The following is an 18,666-nucleotide window of genomic DNA, read 5'->3' on the forward strand; positions in this document are numbered from 1 at the left end:
ATTACCACCGTCAGCTGCTCCCGATGCCCCCATATCTACAGCCCCTCACCGGCAGTGCTCCCCCCGCCCCCGACCTCTGTGGAATGTGATCACCCCCCCCCCCCCAATCCAGATCGGGGCGTGGGGTGCGCGGGACCCTGGCGTGAGATGTGACATAGTGACCCTTCTCTCCAGGCCACTGTCCATCCTCCAGTGTGACTGGACTACCTGCTCCGTTACTGAGCGAGTCACGACATTCACGCTAAAGTTCACAGTGCAGGTAGACCGTCTCCCAATTACCCCCCCCTCGGTTTGCACGTGTGACTGCAAGCCTCTTTTGTCCCCAAATTAGGCAGGCGGGGCAGCCCCAGTCCTACCCCCCTCCCCATGCGACACTGCACATGGTCCCTCTGATCACCTAATTGTTCATTTAGTTCATTACTAGCGGCGTCGATGTTCAAGGAAGAGGCTGAGGCTGCGCAAGCCTGGGGAAGTGCCCCCCCCCCCCTCACGCTTTAACTGGGGCTGCTGTTTCCTGGAGCCTTTTAATTCCCCCCTCACCCCTCCGGTTGCCACCCTCTTTCACAGGGGCTCTCTTTATGGGGACACAATACGTCCCCCACCCTCTGCCAGCTCCGGTTTGTCAGGGCTATTCAGCTGAGACTGATGGCGATTGTGGCAGATGGGCTCGATGGCTGCCCGGCCCTTCCTGCTCTACTGTCTCTCCCTCCCTCTCTCCCTCTCTCTCTCTCTCTATCTGAATAGGCCCCCACAGGAGCATCCTATCCGTAGCGCCTTGTTCTCTCCCCGCCCCCCTATCCTCCCCTCCCTGAAGGGTAGTTCCACCTTCAAAGCTGAGCGCTCTCTCTCCCAGAACACATGTTACATGTCCCAGAGGCTTGGGCAGAGGAGAGCGAGAGTGTGAGTGTGTGTGTGTGTGTGTGTGAGAGAGAGAGAGAGAGAGAGAGTGAGAGGGAAGAGGAGGAGAGGGAGCGAGAGGCTGTCAGTGACAGACCGGCTGAGGGACGGCGCGGTGTGAAGGTGTCCGTGCAGCAGGCAGGCAGGGTGGGGGGGGGCACGCTCTGGATGTAAACTTCTTCCCGGGTCAGGGGAGTGGGCCGCCATTGAGACCGCGGCCACAGGATCACCTGTGTGTCATCCGCAGCCCGGAGTCAGGATGTGCCAGCGCGCTCCGGGTGAGTACGCATCTCCGGGGGAGGGCTGCACAGCGGTGCTTGCCTGCCACATGTGCTGCAGGGGTGCCTGTGTGTGTGTGTGTGTGTGTGTGTGTGTGTGTGTGTGTGTGTGTGTGTGTGTGTGTGTGTGTGTGTGTGTGTGTGTGCGCGCGCCGCGGCGCGCGTGTGTCCCTGCTTTAACAGCAGAACGGCTGCTCCCTCAGGGTTCCTCCCAGGACTTTCTGCAAAGTTAAAGGAGTGACCTCTGCTTGTTTTAACTTGCTGTAGCCCTCTGGGTGGTTGGGGGCGGGGGTCAGGGGCAGCATGCAGCCTGGTGTTTAAGCGTTCTAGACTTAAAACGCATGACACGCAAGCAACTGTCCATGCGGCTCCTAGGATAATCCTGCCCAAACCTCGATATGTTCCCAGTAAAAACGGAGCAAGAAACGATCTGGTCCCTGTTGCTATTAGCAACTGAGAAGGGCTGAGTCCCTGTGGCAGTAATCAGCCTAATGCTGATTGATAACAGGTTGATAAGCCCTGGTTTGATGGGGACCAGAAGAAACCGCTTGTCTGCCTGCCTTCCGATCTGTCTGTCTGCCTCCTTTTCCTCCCTGCCTGCCTTCCTATCTGCCCACCTGCCTGCCTGTCTGCCTGTTTGCCTTCCTATCTGTCTGCCTTCTTTTCCTCCCTGCCTGCCTTCCTATCTGCCCGCCTGCCTGCCTGTCTGCCTGTTTGCCTTCCTATCTGTCTGCCTTCTTTTCCTCCCTGCCTGCCTTCCTATCTGCCCACCTGCCTGTCTGCCTGTTTGCCTTCCTATCTGCCTGCCTTTTTTTCCTCCCTGCCTGCCTATTGGCTGTCTGTCTGCCTGCTAGTTGGCCTACCTTCCTCTCTATCTGATAGGTAGCCAATCTCCTTGCCTGTCTGCTTGTCAGTCCTTTGGACGGTCTGTCTGCCTGCCTTGCTGTCTGCCTGTCCACCTAGATTTCTGCTGGTCTGTCTGTCTTCCTGCCTGCCTGCCCACCTGCCTTCTTGTCTGTCTATCTTTCTGCCTTCCTACCTGTCTGTCTGTCTGTCTGTTGTCCTTCCTGTCTGCCTGTGCTCCTTCCTGCCTCTCTGCCCTCCTGCCTTCCTGCCTGCCTTCACTCCTGCCTGTCTGTCTGCCTGTATGCTTCCCTGTCTGGCTGTCTCTGCCTGTCTTTTTTTTTCTGTCTCTCTGTCCTCCTGCCTTCCTCCCTGGCTGTCGGATGCTGCGGCTGTCTTGTGGCGTCTTCCCCTTTGTGCTGACCAGGGGCCCCTCTGCTTTCTGTAGCCCGTTCCATCCATCCCCACACAGCCCCCACACCCCTGTCATGTTTTGTTTGGGAGCCAGCTGGTCCCAGATCGCCCAGTCCACAGGACTGGTTTGCACTGCAGGCCTGTCCTTTTCACCCAGACTGAGCTGTAATGTGTGACCGCAGTCCAAAGTCCCTGCCTCCTGGAGGGGGGTGCGCCGTATTGTTTGGTCCTGGAGTGACAGAAGCGGTGTGGATGCACATGACACAGCATGGCGAGGGAGCCTCCCGCCCCCAGAGGTGCTCCCCAGTCCTGCTCACTTTGCCGCTCCAGCCTGCTGATGGACTGTCAGACATACCGATAAATTGTTCCCTGTTTACCAGCCCTGTTTGCTCACCCTTTTGGGTCAAACGCCTTCACACTGATGTTTGGACTCACCCCAAAATATAGGAGACCCCAACCCCCCCGGAAGGCCCTGGCTTTGCAGCCCAGTGCCGGTCAGGAGCCCAGAAGGAGAAAATCAGAACTTGGCTGCTATTTATTTGGGGATTAGGCCTGAAAGCGGTTTCTGGGCCAAGCCTCTCAAAGTGTAAAACACAGTTTATAGAGCACTTAGTGCACTGCAGCGCGGGGTATAAATGAGGCCTGTAATGAATCACTTTCACGTACATGGACACTCTGGCTCATTACTTTGCCTGCTGATGGGGTCCAAAAGGGAGATCCTGCCCGGTTATGCCTGCTCCGCTCTCGGGTTTCCGCTTTCGTACAGACGTGCGATGTGTAGACACGGTTGGCCGTTGTGTGATGTCACGGGGGCTACCCTTTAGCCCATGGTGTGTCAGTGGCGTCGTGCGCCGATTGGACATAGGATTTGTGCTCAGGCATGCTGAGGACGACTCGGGGCTTTCGACTGACCAAATTCCAAATCTGAGATCAGAGATCTGTCCTCCAGAGATCCCTGTCCTCTTGGCGGCGTGGACAGTCACCGAGGAAGCGTTTCGTCTTTGCGGTGACATTCATGGGGTGACCCGGCGAGCCAGAACATGGGGCATGTCGCGTCGCTTTGGGCTGGAACCTACATGCATTCCTGGCGGCTCTGCAGGCTTCGTGACATTAGAGCATCTGAAAAGCGTTTTGCAAGTCTAGCGGCCTGAGTTCCTATTGAAGCATCAGATGCGGTAGGTTTATGAAATCTACTAATGGAGTGGACTGGATGCTTGTTAAATTATGGACTCGATAGTGCACTTTTTAGGAGACATGTTTCAGATCCCTATAAATGGGGATATTTATGAAACCCGCGGCAGTTAAACACGATCGGCCTGCTGCGAGCAAACCTGCTTGAGTTTCCCAAAACCCAAGCTGATGGTTCCGTCATGTAAACACGTCGCCCTCCAGCTGTGCGCTGATGGAGCCCCAGCCTGCTCTCTGTACTGGGAAGGTGCAGCTTCCTGCCCCAGAAAGTCCGACCGCCGGTATCTGTGCTATGATGGTATTTGTCGTGCGGTCACTGGAAACCTGACGTGTATCGTGCACCTACAAGCTGCATGGTGCTCTTAGACGCACATACTGTGTGATTTTGTGTGTGTGTGTTTCTGTGTGTGTGTTGGTTTGACAGAGCCCGCATCGCTCGATTGAATGTATGCCAGTTCACACTCTGCATATCTGCTGAAAACACTCCAGGCGAAGCGCGAGGAGGGAGCAGCAGGGTCCTGTTGTTTTGTACGTGCAGCTCTGTGAAATATGAGTGATTTATTACAGCAGTGGAATGAAACGAATGAAATGTCAAGAGTCTCGTGTGGGGCGCCTAGTGGCGCTTTGCTGTGGGGCATCTGCAGTGGGGCGGGGTGGGGTGTGGGGTTATAGATTAGTGTATAAGCTAAGCATGCGGATACATTTTGCGGAGATTTTTGCTGAAAACCGCACCTCGTTTAATAAAGACTGGCCACGTTCATTTCCAAGTGTCCTCCAACCAACCAGAAAGTGTCTTCATCTAGCGGTATGTGTTTATTTTATGTGTTTTTGAGATTGAAATCATAAATTACATCTGCAACAATTATGTGGGGGGAGACACGGCAAGGAGCATGTCCAATTTCCATGTCTGACTGGTGAGTCATTGCCTGCCTCTGACTGGGACGGCGTCCAAAATGCCGGAGACCGAGTGTTTACTCGCCACCAACACCGCGCTCAGGAGCGACGCGGCGAAGCAGGGAGGCCGTCCAGCTGCCGGCCTCCTCCTCAAACGAGCCGTTAGGAGAACTTAAAAAAACAAAACTGAGAAACTGAAGGCAGCTGCAGGAGTACTGAAACAATTCTGCTTGATATGCATCTTAATTTCACTCTCAGATGCTGGAAGGGAGGAGCTGCTACATGCGATAAGGGAATCTTCCTACCCAATAGCGCCGTCCCGGTGCTGTCCTCCTCATAATTAGAGCATTCTGGGCTGATCCCGGATGGTTCATATCCTAAATGGAATCTTAGCGTCGAGCCCTTCCTGTGCGTCTCCAGGAATAAAAATGGATTTGACGGATAAGATTTGGCAAAGCCTGTTAATTTCAGACAGTTCAAGAAAGTGTGTCATGCCGCACTAATGTCAATATGAGTGCATGCGCTCGGAATGTGGCCGACATTTGCAGCTGGTGCATCTGTGGATTTGCACGAGTGTCCTTCTGGGTCTGTACTGCACACGTGCTGCCGCCAGCTGGTGGGAGGTTCCCGCTGGTCCGGACGGGACGTCCAGCTGCACGCCCCGTGAGCCCAGCGTGGCACGCTGCTTGCCTCGGTACCCCTTTCTGCAGTGGGGCTTGTGTAGCTCGACCTGGGAGACGGGCAGGAGCCAAACTCGCGCTGCTCCCTGCTCAGTTCCTTGCCCGAGCCATGGAAGGAAATCTTGGATCCATGAGAGGACTTGCACAACAGGGAATTGGAGTGATTTCGGATGTGGTTTGTGGCATGGCTGAGTGAATGAAGAACACGACGTGGCCCACATGCGAGACACCGGGCATGTCCAGCTGCCCTCTGGTCGATGAGGACTGTTTGTCCTTCATGCAGAATCCCTGCCTTTTAGTGCAATATGGGTGATCTGCGGTGTCTGCCTTTTGCTATAGAGTATCTGTTTGTCATATGTGATGAGTTTGGTGATCAGAGCTAGGCTCTGAATCAACAAAGATTTTACGATGCTTTCTAGGGAGCGGAGTCACATGTGCCAAGTGGACAGTGCTCACTGGTGGGTGGAGTCACATGTGCCGAGTGGACAGTGCTCATTGGTGGAGAGTCACCTGTGCTGATGTTTGCTATACGAGATTCGAGATTCCCTTATGTTGTCATTTCAACATGGCGCAGTCAACAGCAGTTTCACTCCTTCTCTATTTATAAATCTGTGAACTAATAAATCTCTCCATGAGCTTTTCATGCTCAGACCACAACAACAACAACAAGTGTGTTCATGGAGGCAGCCATGTTTGTTCGGAGATGTGTAGCTTGAACGGGAGACTGGTCAGATGTGACGTCACGCACCTTGGAGTATATGATTTCACTGAGAAAATCGAATGCAGCACGACTGTACCGTATTTCTCGGTGGGTGGAGTCACTTGTTCTGAGTGTACAGTGCTTACTGGTGGGTGGTGTCATGTGAGCTGAGCGGACAGTGTTCATAGGTGGGTGGAGTCACATGTGCTGAGCGGACAGTGCTCATAGGTGGGTGGAGTCACATGTGCTGAGCGGACAGTGCTTACTGGTGGGTGGTGTCATGTGAGCTGAGCGGACAGTGCTCATAGGTGGGTGGAGTCACATGTGCTGAGCGGACAGTGCTTACTGGTGGGTGGTGTCATGTGAGCTGAGCGGACAGTGTTCATAGGTGGGTGGAGTCACTTGTTCTGAGTGTACAGTGCTTACTGGTGGGTGGTGTCATGTGAGCTGAGCGGACAGTGTTCATAGGTGGGTGGAGTCACTTGTTCTGAGTGGACAGTGCTCATAGGTGGGTGGAGTCACATGTGCTGAGCGGACAGTGCTTACTGGTGGGTGGTGTCATGTGAGCTGAGCGGACAGTGCTCATAGGTGGGTGGAGTCACATGTGCTGAGCGGACAGTGCTTACTGGTGGGTGGTGTCATGTGAGCTGAGCGGACAGTGCTCATAGGTGGGCGGAGTCACACGTGTGCTGTCACCCACTGTTTCCCAGTGTGACATCACCCATCGTCCAGCTGGGTGTCATATTTTACGTGTGGAGAACTGCCTGCTGGCCAAAAAAAGAAAAACAGACTTGCCTCCACCGCACTATTTTTCTTGTATGCTGTTGGTTTCCCACACCAATTAGTTGATTAGCGACATCCCAGTTTTGAACTGTAAATTTAGTCCATTCAAGCAGTAAATATGCAGGAGACCGCCCGTCACTCATAGGGGCTCCAGAGTAATCGAGTGTAAACACAGTTCATCGGAGGTGAAGGTTTCACACACTAAATTCAGTCTGTCAGGCTGGTCCTGGTGATCCCGCGGGCCACCAGAAGGGGGCAGACAAGTGGGATATGGTGAAACTGAAATGGACCCAGACCCCCAAGACGGCATAATAACAACTGGGATTGTTTTGTGAAGGGGACGCTGTGACATCTGATGAGGCCCGTGCCCCCAGCTCCTCTTGGCAGGGACCCTGCTCCAGGATTAACACCTCTGCATGCTTCTCTCCCTCTGTTTTTACCCGGAAACTTCCTCTTCGTGATGTAGATCGACAGGGTAATGTTATTAAAGCTCCAGGTTCCAGAGGTGCATAAACCAGGTGAGGTTTCATAATAATAAAGCTGACAAATGACCTTGTCAAGCTCCAGCTGTGTGAGTTATGCTCCTAGGAATCCCCCCCCCGTCTTGGTCAATCCCAAATAAGCGCCGATTATCAACACTGACATTCAACACTGGCCATCACCTCTCATCAGCACTAACTAGCAGCTGGAGCCGTTTGCCCTGACCATCAGCTATAATGATCTGCTTGGACCGACAGATTTTTCCATTGGCTCTGACCATCAGCCGCGACCTTCGGCCCTGACCGCCAGCTGCCACCATCATCACAGCAGTAGATTTCATCACAGCTCTCAGTGGGAGATCTGCTGATCACAGCCCACGGAGAAAATGGGCAAAGCGCTCGTGGCTCAGAAGACATTTGAGCAGACCGAGTCCTGTCTTGTGGTTTTGCGGGACGTTGCCGTATGGATGCTTTTGAAATGCATGACGTTTGCATCTCTAATCATGCAGCGGTTTGACGGCTGCAGCACTGGAGAGCTTTTACGACCAGGTAGGCGGGGGTGGGGGCAGTATCCCTGTTAGAGATGCCACCGTCACCGCAGGAGGTGTCCCGCTCTTATGTCACTGAGCAGCTCGAAACTACGAGTTGTTCAAACCGGTTATAACCAGGTACGTTTTAACTGGATTTTGCATGTATGTAAGTGAGACATCCAAGCATAGACTAAAGATTGCTTTAGGTGAGAGTCATTATTCATATTTTTTTTCTATTTTTAGCTAGATAAGAAATCTGGGTTATGTGTAAAGAGGTGTCGGATGAGGTCATTTATTGAATGTGACAGCGTTTTCTGTCTGGTGCATTTGTGTCATAATTTTATTGCTTTTTCCAGAGTTTCGGGTGTGTGTAATGAAGTGCCGGGTGTTACTCGGATAGGCCTCTGCTGCTGATTGAATGTGACTTTAGGAAACATGATGGACGAGCCTTAAAATATGTTTATATATGAATTTGCCAGTCAGAGTGGAGTACAGAATGGATGGCGCAGTCAGTAAATCAGCTTGCAGATGTTTAGTGGTGCTCAGTGCACAGACCTGAACGCTGTGCTCAGCTGTCGCCCCCATCCGCTCCGGGCCAGAGGGGGACTCTAGTACCCGCATTAAGCAAGCTGTGCTGGGGCTGTTTTGACTGCCGCTAAAATCCATCCCAATTACAGTAATCGCGCTTTATACAGCATGTCATTCTTGGCAGCAGTATTCGTCCTCGCATTAAATTACGGCTCCCCTCTCATTTTTCATCCTCCGCCACGTCTCCTTCTATAGGTTCTTTGAGATGCGGGTCCAGCCCGTGGAATCCGGAGGGAACGAGGCTCGTAAGAAATGGAAGTGCTCCGATCCAACAGGAATAACCAGCAGCGAAAACCCGTTCATAGTGACAGAGGCGTGTATTTGTGCACTAGGCTTGATTGCAGGCCCACTGGAGGGGGGGTGGGGTGGTGGTGGAATGGGCTATAGTAGCTTGGGGGCTGTTTCAGGGGCATGGGGCGGGTTGATATGGATCTGGGGCAGTTCTCGGGGCATGATTAGGGGTATTGTAGCCTTCAGGCAGTGACAGGGGCATGGAGGGAGCTGTGATAGATTTGGGGCAGTTACTGGGGCATGGACGAGGATTATTCTGGTCTTGAGGCAGTTATGGGGGCATGAGGGGGCTATGATAGATTTGGGGCAGTTGCTGGAGTTTGGACAAGGAGTGTTGTAGCCTTGAGGCAGTTATGGGGGACTGGAAGGGCTGTTTTTGATTCAGAGCAATAAATGGGGCATTTATGAGGGGGACTTAGGAGGCGACGTAGAGGCTAGTTTGATATCAGGTGGCTTTGCAAATGATAGATGTGCAATACTGTGCACTTCACACTAATGCCTGATGTCTTAAGGGTATATAATTTGGGCGCAAAAGCCTTGGCACCCATCTGCCTCCGTGTCCAGAATCTCTTTGATTTCCTGGGAGTGCGAGCGTTATCTATCAAGTGATATGACACGTTTAATAAATGCTGACTGATATTTCCCGAACCTCAGAGTGCTGGCAAATAGGCTTTTTCATATTACTCGAAGGCCTTCTCGGCTGGCAGGTAGTGAATATATTGAGATGGATATTGAATGAATGAAGTTCCATCCTGATACATGAGATTGAATTTTCTTTCTGATGGACTTTTCTGATGGACACTTCTGCTCTGATATAACAAGCCTTCCGTTATTTTATTATTATATTTTTTTTACGGTGTTTTCATTGCATTAACATGTGCGTCTCTGTGCTGTGTGTGTGTGTGTGTGTGTGTGTGTGTGTGTGTGTGTGCGTGTTTGCTCTGATACGGTCCGCCCTCCAGGCTCGGTCCTTCTGGATGTTCTCCACAGCGCTCCTGTACTCAGGGTGAAGCTGTCTGCTGCTCTTTATCTCCCCAGTCCATGAAGAGCGACCCGCTCTGCCGCCCCCCCCCCCCCCCCCCCCCCCGCCTCCCATCCCTCTGATCGTCTCCCGTCCGTCTTTCCCCCACGCAGGGAGAAGCTGGCCGTGGCACGCCTCCAGAGGGAAGTTGCGCGGAGTCGGAGCCGGGCCACAATGGTATGTTTGTGCTTTCTGACCTGGGGACTGGGGGGAGAGAGAGCTCTGCACTTCATTCCCACCGTGCATCACTAAGACGACAGCCGAGTACTGCTCTGTGCTCCCCTGTCAGCCTAATTAACAGAGAGCAGAGTCAGCGTCTGTTCATTCACGCTAAATGACAAAGGGGGATTCATCTGCGAGCGACGCTTCCTCTTCATGAAGCTGCATCTTTGGGGAATCCTCCTTTTCTTCTGTGTGACCTGGATTCAGCTTCAGCCACAGTGCAGGGATGTTAGAGACGTTTCAGAGGGTACCAAAGGCATTATTTGGAGATGTTAAGGAGATGTTTCAGGGATGTTACTAGGACGTTATGTTATACGAACATTACAAAGACGTTGCAGAGAGGTTACAAGTTCGTTTATGGAGATGTTACAGGATACATGTTACTGAGATATTACAGGAACATTACAGAGATGTTTCAGAGGGTACATGGATGTTATATGGAGATGTTACAGAGATGTTATAGGGACATTACCGAGAGGTTACATGGCCATTTATGGAGATTGTACAGGAACATTAGAGACCTTATGAAGAGGTTACAGCAATGTTACGGAGACATTAAAGGAACCTTACTGAGAGGTTAAAGGGATGTTACAGGAACCTTACTGAGAGGTTATAGGGATGTTACAGGAACCTTACTGAGAGGTTATAGGGATGTTACAGGAACGTTACAGAGAGGTTATAGGGATGTTACAGGAACGTTACAGAGAGGTTATACATGACTTGAGAAGACTACAGAGGAGGAAGGCCTCATACCTGCTCGTCCTCTGCTGGGGGAGACCGCAGGGCCTCCTGCTGGACAAAGGAGTTGACAACAAGCTTTTTGGCTGCAGGCGATGCATGGTAGCAGAGGTCAACTCTGAGCTGCAGATGTGATTAATGTGTCCGGTTTATTGTGGAATAAATGGGGTTGCAGGATGTATGAGGAGGACCGGGGGACGGATGTCGCATGAGCTGTGGGAATGTGCCGCATGGATGAGGATGCCTTCAGGAGAACGTAAATCGAGAAAGAGAGTCTTTGCAGGTTTGCGAGCAGCTGCTGGAAAACCGTACAGCTGTGAAATCAAGCTGTAAGCCCTCAACATCACTCTGAATTCCAAATGTCGACAGTAGGACATATAAAAATGGTAATTATCAGCCTCATTCTGGGCTTCCGGGTATCAGTCGTGCCCCAAATGGAGACTCCCAGGGAACGGGGTTTGTGTTTGCCCGGAGAAGCGGCTTCTATTGCTCTCCCCAGCCGGGCTGCGTTCACGATCGACTGTAAGAGGTGAAGCACTTTCATCGAGGCACCTGCTGGATGGGGGTGGGGGGGGGGGGTCGCGCTTATCCTAAGGCGTGTTCATGCAGGGAGGGCTTCTCTCTCAGAGGGGGAGAAGGCGGAGCTCAGTGGGGGAGTGATACGGCCAGAGGGAAGAGATGAGCGCCATTTTAGTTGAGCGGGTTCCGGAATCTAGAGCAGCGCCTTGTGCTGCCTCCAGGAGGCGCTCTTTGAGCGGCGGCCCTGCTGCCGGCGCTGCTCTCTCGTGCCGGAGCTTCAGTCAGGATGTGGATCGTCTGCTCCCCAGCACACAGCTCAGTGCCCTCTTTCATATTCATATTCATTCATATTCATATCCCTTTGTTTCTCTCTAAAAGCCCCGTTCAACCATAACGGAATTTATCCTCATAATACTTAAATATGCACCCTGTTGGTGTTCAGTGGCACTTTTTAGACGTAACTGCTTGGAAAACACTGTATGCGATGAATGTGACATGTATTAGAAATAAAGCAGGAAATAACAGCAAAAGAATTAAGAAACAGAATTAACAAAAATTTATAAAAAAAATTGATATATATGCCCACTTAAAGCTAGTGGGTCACTGTCACGCCGGCGGTCCTTTTGAGGTGCAGTAGGCAGACTCTATCCTAGCATCAGTACACGCTGCAAAGTGACAAAGCTGCCCCCCTCCTTTCCCGAGGGGTGGGGGGGCTACTCCACAGAGCGGAGATTCTACAGCCAAGATATATGAGTGCCGGCCTTGTAGCCGGGGACTTCGAAAGCGGGCTCCTGTTGTGAGCGGCTCAGCCAGCCGCCCTGGAACCAGCCAGCCAGAGTCTGCTGTTTCCGCCATCCTGCCTGGCTCCTCACGGGCGGATGATGGGCCCCCCATCCCGGTGAGGGCCGTGCGTCCCCAGGGGACACGGCGCTGCCCAGACCCCACCGGCAGATGGTCTTTTAAACCGGGGGTACGTGCCGTTCCCTTTGAAGGGCTCGTGTCACACTTTGTCCCCCATCTTCCTGTGATTGGGCCACATTTGTTTCTGACCAATCACAGTTGTGTTCAACCACTCCCTGTTTAACGACCGAGCTCCGTTCCAATGACCAGGTCATTAAGTGAAATGCTCACTAAGTGAAAATCCCGGTACCCTCGCTGTGACCATGCTTGTGCTTACGACTTCTCTCCAGCCTTCCACGCTCGAATCCTTTTATCCTTTCTGACAAAGACCCCCCTCAATCCAGCGTACGTCATTATCATGCATACAAAAATTGGTGATAAATGTGGGAAATAGTGTTACAAGATGTTTTTTCTTTTTGAGTGGTCGCTAAACGAGGAGTGGGTGTATATCCTGCCTGTTATTTCTCACATCCTCTTTTGCCTGCTGTCCTGTTCCATAATCCTACCTCATGGCATTTTCACTGATGTGACATCCTCTGAAGATGGACACAGAGGTTCGCACGGCCAAAGTGTCGTCTGCACAGACAACCAGAGATCTGTGTCTGCAGTTATAAAGCTTTTTCGCACTAATTGTCGGAATCGCCGTTGTCCTAAAACAATGTCTGCTTGACCCTCTGTCAGTGAGTAACCATGAATCCAGTCATCGCTATCCCTTTGTACATGGTGTCCATGGTGTGACTGCTCGATGGGCAGTGCTGTGCATCTGTGTGTCATGTGACCTTGTCCAGATGAATCTCACAGGGATGCTTCTGTGGTCTGGATGGCAGAAAAGCCACATTTTAGTTTGCAAAAATAAATATCTCTAATAAAAATGTACAGTGCAGCCTCAGCTATCCATTAACGGCCTGGTCCTCTCTGCTATGGTTTTCCACACCGTTCACTGTTTTCCTGGGAGGTCTGGAGCGCATTTTTTACATCTTAAACAAGTGAGCAGTGTCTCCATACAGCCTGGAACTGGGGGCCGGGGATAGAGATCAGCCCAGCCCCACACCCCCCCCCCCCCCCAGCTAGGGCCGGACTACCCAGCCTGAAAGCCGCAGGAGCCTGCAGCCCAGAGTGGCTGAATGTGAGCCCCTGTGCAGCCGCATATTCATAAACACGCTTGGAAGCGGCCGTCTGGCAGGATACTGTGCTTCCTGTTTGCATATGGTTGCCGTACGCAGGTTTGTCAGTAAAGAGGCGTTCGGAGCGGGGAGCAGGGTGTCAGGCGCACGGATCTTGCGCAGGATGACAGCACCGATCGGGAGGTGGTCACCTCCATGAAAAAAGTAGTCCCTGGAAGATGTGTGACGTAGTATGCTGAATAAATCATCCGTCTATCCATCCAGCCATCCATGCATCTGCAGCTTCCTTATCCTAGTGAGAGCCCATGGGCATGTAAACTTGTCCATCACATTGTGTAACATCATCGCTTATTCAGCTGGAACATGAAGAAGAAGAAGACAATGATTTCTCAACATGTCCCTTTCAGCGGGCCAGGGGGAATATTTCTATCTAATAATCACAGAGGTACATGCTTAAGCCATGTGGATAAGCTGCTCCGTGTTTTACAGAAGGAAGTTCATCTGCGATCACGTTCAGGAGAGAAAAACTGAAAGTGTGACTGATGTGAAAGGACGACCGGATGAACTAGCCCACTGCAGGCAGAACGGGCTGCTGCATCTGAGCATGCCCAGACCTGCCTGCTGTGAGCACGCTCTGACAGCTGCGACGGGATGGGGAGGGGGGTGTCCTCAGGCCCCGGCCTTATCGGGCCCAACCAGAGCCCTGAGAGGCTGACGTTTACTGACAGCTCGGCGTGAATGGCGGACAGGGCCTGCCCTCTGTGTGATCGACGGGGGGTGGGGGGGATTTGGGATTGGGAGGGTTAGCCAATTCCAGACATTGACAAATGGGCCACTCAACCTCAGTGGCCGCGGACGGGCCGCTGACACATTGGCATTACGCAGATTTACGGCTGTCAGCCCTGATGCTGGAGCCCTGCTGTTCAGCTAGGGGGCATCGCAGCAAGCTCTGTTAATCAGGCTCTCTTAACCTCAGGTCGTCGGCTTGAGAAGCAAGACACAGGGACCCCTGGAGCGCCACCTAAAGGCAGGGAGACTGCAGTGTCACAACCATCGTGTGTGTCACTGAGCCATGGATGCGCCCGTACAGGCGTGTTTCAGCCCTCGTCACATGACTGCTGTGTTAAGGGTGGAGGATGCAGGCCCATGCACATCGCAGCCAGGCTGTACTTCCTGTGCCTCATTGACATGGCTGCAGCTCGCCTCTCCCTTCTCTATAAGAATATACTCGCGGGTGGGGGATCATGGTAACAGGGAGAATGATTTGGGAAAAGTAGTCTTGTCCCTGGAAGGGGGACCCACCACATTCTTATTTGATCATCTCGCAGCATCGGGGGGTGTACATAATCAGGAAGCCTGTCTCCCAGCACTCGCCTTGGCCCTTGGCCGATGGTACTGTGACCCCCCCCCCCCCCCCCCCCCCAGCACAGTCGGGGCTAGATAAGAAGCCAGTGTCTCCCCGGTCACTGAATCCCAGTGCCCACTAGAAGGTTATTCTCTACTCTGCGTTCCCCAGATCGCTGGGGGGGGGGGGGGAATGTCTTGCCATGATCTCCGGCTTCACAGCTGTACCGGATGGCTGGGTTTCCATTGCCCCCCATGGGAGATGATTCTCCTACTGACCCCCTCCCTCCCCCCGACACACACACACACACACCTGCACTCCATCCTCAGCGATGCATAACAGTGTGAACGAGCAGGCCGGTCGGGGGGGATGCAGCCGCTAATCAATTTAGCGCCCCCTGCGGGCTGGCGCCGTCCTCCGGGGGCCTGAGCTCAGGATCCGAATGTCACTCAGCACGCGTGACAGAGAACGATGGGAATGATGATGATGATGATGATGATGGTCCCTAAACGACGCTGCTGTACTGGGTCATTAAGGAGGAGTACGCCTGACACCACGGTCCCCTAACAATGATGGCGTGAGACAATGGCAGCTTGAAGGACGCATCAGTCACCATGTCCGCATGGCCCGTAGTCACACGGGGCACGATGAGGAGTCCCAGGAAACCACGCTCTCCCCTACCTCTGCTCTGTAACCCTACACCCCGCTCTGCTCCTTTCATGCTCTCCTAAGCGCCGTATCCGCTTTCCCCTATCAGTATTATTCCATTTTGGCCCGAGTGCTGGAATATCTGCATTTCACACTCGAGTGCGTTTCTATGTCAGCTGTGCATTTGCGAGTCTGCTGTATTTGGGAGCAGGTTGCCATCTGCAGGCGGTAAGGGGGAAGTGCGTGTGGCTGGTGAGTGGGGACTATGCCGGTGCTGTAGGTGTGCTGAGCAGTGCGGCGGCTCAGCGGTGAGCCGCCGGCCGGCACCTCCACTTGGTGCATACGGTTTGCTCGTTCGATCCAGGTGCCCCGATTTCCCGCCACAGGCTTGCAGTGTGGGTAATCGGTGTCGCTGCGATGGACTGGTGTTCCATTCAGGGTGTACTTTTGATATAAAATGCCCAGGATAGAATCCCGGCCTCTCCTATAACCCCCGACCAACATAAGGGATGAGAAGATGGATCGAATTTACGAACGCAATTATATCCTTGTGTTTAATCCATCCATCCATCCATCCATCCATCCATCATTTTCCATACCCACTTATTCCAATGCAAATTTATATTTTTTTTGCTTTAATTTATTGCATTTCTGTTGTATTTATTTCTTATTTCTCCATTGCTCAGAAATTAGAAATAGATGACTACATAGTTAAACAGTGTACAGACCCGTGCTGTGTGTGACAGTGTTTGTCTTTGCGTGTGTGTAAACATGCCTCTGTGTGTTTAGGTGCCCTTCCCGTGCTTATCCGCCCGCATAAACACTCCCCGCTGACTAGCCCCTCCTGTCCCAGGCTGCTGGGCTCCGTAAACCCAGATGTTTTCCTTGCCTTGGGCTTGCTGGCGGGGGCGGGGTGGGGTGGGGGGTTGTTGCTCCCCCCGGCGGTCGCGGTCTGTCTCCGTGGAAGGCGGTAAGGGCCTGAGCCAGGACGCACGGTCGCTGGCAGCCTGCACCGACCTCCGGGAGGGAGGCGGCCGGTTTTCTGCCTTCGCTGGGTGGTTTACATCCCTTCTGCTGGTTCGTACCTCAGCTGGGTCAGTAAAGCCCGGGTTCATCTCCCAGCACACTGTACCAGTACCCAGCCTGTGTTCTGCGGATCCCATTAAACAGCTGCCTCCCCATCGCGATTTCCATGACCATGCGCTGGTGTGTGCACACGCATGTGATGCTCTCGCTCTCCGGCCCAGCTGTTTCTGAGCTCGTTTACAGGTGCGGCCGGTCAGCATTCGCTTCACGCATAGACACGCGGCGTTTCTGCTCCAGCCTCATCGGACGTGCCTTTCGAATCCACCGTGACCCCTCTGTGTTCCACTAGGGGGCAGTATTGGCTCTGTGACTAAATGCTTCCCGTATTACAAGTACAACTCTTTATGTCGCGATGCATTGAGGAATTGTACATTGCAGGTGACTGCAATTCTAGTCATTCATAAATATATTAAACACATGGAAATTTACACTGTGCTCTCAGTGTCATACAGAACAGAAAATATCTGCTAATGCACCATTAGTGGTAATGATGATGAAGTTAATGATTGCTGTTATTCTGTATGTGATGGAGGACCTGATTTAATTTATCAAATAAGATGATTTGTTCTCCAGTGTACTTTGTATTTACCCCCTTCGGCCTGCGGATTTTGATGTTTCGCTTGTGTTTGGTCATGGCGGGTGATTTCCTTAGCTTTCCCTGAGCAGGTCGAGGTCAGAGATTGTGTAAATCGCCAGCCCTCTACTCGTGTTCCCTTTAGCGCACCCTGCTGGTGCGTTTTCGGGTGACCACACATCTACGCGTGAAGAAAAGGCTTGGCAGATGACCACGTTTAGATCACAACCTGCTGCAATATTTTTAAGCTGATTTATCAGAAGCTCTTTCTATCCCGAAGTAGATTATTTATTTTTTCCCCCCAAACCGAAATGCAAGTATCCAGGGACGCAGTGGAATGACTTTGCGACGTCTCTGCAAAGCTTTACTCCTGTTTCTCCTTTTCCTTTAAACCAGGAATCCGTGTTCTGTCTGCCACATTAATGTACTGTACTCGCGGGCGTACATGTGAGGGATTATTTCTTTTACTGCTCGATTGTCAGGGGACTTAATGGATTATTTTTAATTATGATTAAACAGCCGGAATAAGGATTAGCTGGATAAGGTGCTGAAATATAATTATTTACCGAGCAGTTAGGGAATGATTGACACGCAGATAAACAGACTATGGCTGTTATACTGACACGTTATTACAACCTGCTCAGTATTACATGGGAAACTTCCCCGTTGATGTGAGGGAGCTCTTGCCTGCTCTTACTCAGAGTGGCCCGGCCTGGATTAAACGCCGCTTTAACTAGTGGGCTGGCTGCTTGGTTACCTGGCTTAGATATCTAGTATCACCTGATAACCACGGAGGATTCCGGAAAACTCTCTGAATCCATCCATCAAAATGAGGTGTCAGGACAGTTTTAAGCAGAGGTGGGTAATTTATGCCCAGAAAGTAAAAATCCAGACCAAGATTTTGTTTTAAATCTTTTGTTTTGTGCAACTCTGTGACAGTGACACCAACTGGTTGGTTGAAATAAAATTTTGGTCTGGACTTTTATTCTCTGGACTTGAACTACCTACCTCTGGCTATAACCAGCCTGAATGTCTTTTTGGGGAAAAATAGCCCCCTGTGATTCATGTAGTTGAAATGACACTGGTCACATCAGCCTACCCTGCAATAGCCTACCAAAATGTGTCATCGCTAATGGCCATGAGGTGGCGCTCTCTGCATCATGCAATGAGCGCTCATGCAGCGATCCCGCATGAGTCTGAGAGGAAGGCGGCCCCGGGTTCACCATCCCTGTGCCGTACGGCCTGACGGGGGCCCCTTGCTTGGAGGAAAACAAATGTATTTATTTATTTATTTGAAGTTCAGGGTCCGGAGCATCGAGTTGGATGTGATTTGGGGCCTACATACTAATCGCAATTTACGACTCGCCCATTACAGAACGAGCATCAGAATGGACCTGCCGTCATGGCGTAATCCCCGAAGGCCTAATTAGCTAGCATGCTCTGCCGCCGTAGCTCGTTAATTCCTACCCGAGACCTGGAAATATCTGGGAATCCAAATGCCAGAATGGGGAATCTGTTGACAGCTACTAATGAAATAGTTAAGAGGGGTTTGGCAACTGTGGTGCCCCCCCCCCCCCCAGTAGTTCACGTGGACACCCTCGAGCTGAGGCTGCTAACAGGAGCGCGAGTGGGGGTCTTTCTGTGGTTGTGAAACACCCATGATGGGGGCTCTGTTCAAGGTCAGGGTCATCCTGTAATGCTAATCAGAGTTTATTTGCTACAGAATGCCTTAGTATTTTGATAGATTTCCAGACAGCTGTCGATACCTTTTGTAAGGATGAGCAAAAATGTTGTGTGTGTGTGTGTGTGTGTGTGTGTGTGTGTGTGTGTGTGTGTGTGTGTGTCAGATATACATTACATTGTGGGGACATTTGGTCCTTTTATTTTAACACTGTTGGGACCATTTTTTTTGGTCCCCACAAGG

The 18,666-nt window shown here is 51.9% G+C and overlaps 1 protein-coding gene across 8 annotated transcripts in view; it reads left to right on the forward strand.

Annotated features, from left to right (window-relative positions):
• Positions 1 to 18,666, forward strand: part of LOC125709858 (nck-associated protein 5-like) — a 121,047-nt gene that overhangs the window by 39,001 nt on the left and 63,380 nt on the right. For 6 of the 8 annotated variants that reach the window (XM_048978818.1, XM_048978817.1, XM_048978824.1 and 3 more), the window contains exon 4: positions 9,704 to 9,763. In XM_048978818.1, the coding sequence (XP_048834775.1) occupies positions 9,704 to 9,763 (60 nt within the window). Of the gene's footprint in view, positions 1 to 143; positions 1,176 to 9,699; positions 9,764 to 18,666 lie in introns of those variants that run through there. The other 2 variants (XM_048978822.1, XM_048978823.1) reach the window with 2 other exon arrangements.

Source organism: Brienomyrus brachyistius, chromosome 16 (genome assembly GCF_023856365.1).
Source record: "Brienomyrus brachyistius isolate T26 chromosome 16, BBRACH_0.4, whole genome shotgun sequence".
In the NCBI taxonomy this organism is placed as follows: domain Eukaryota; kingdom Metazoa; phylum Chordata; class Actinopteri; order Osteoglossiformes; family Mormyridae; genus Brienomyrus; species Brienomyrus brachyistius.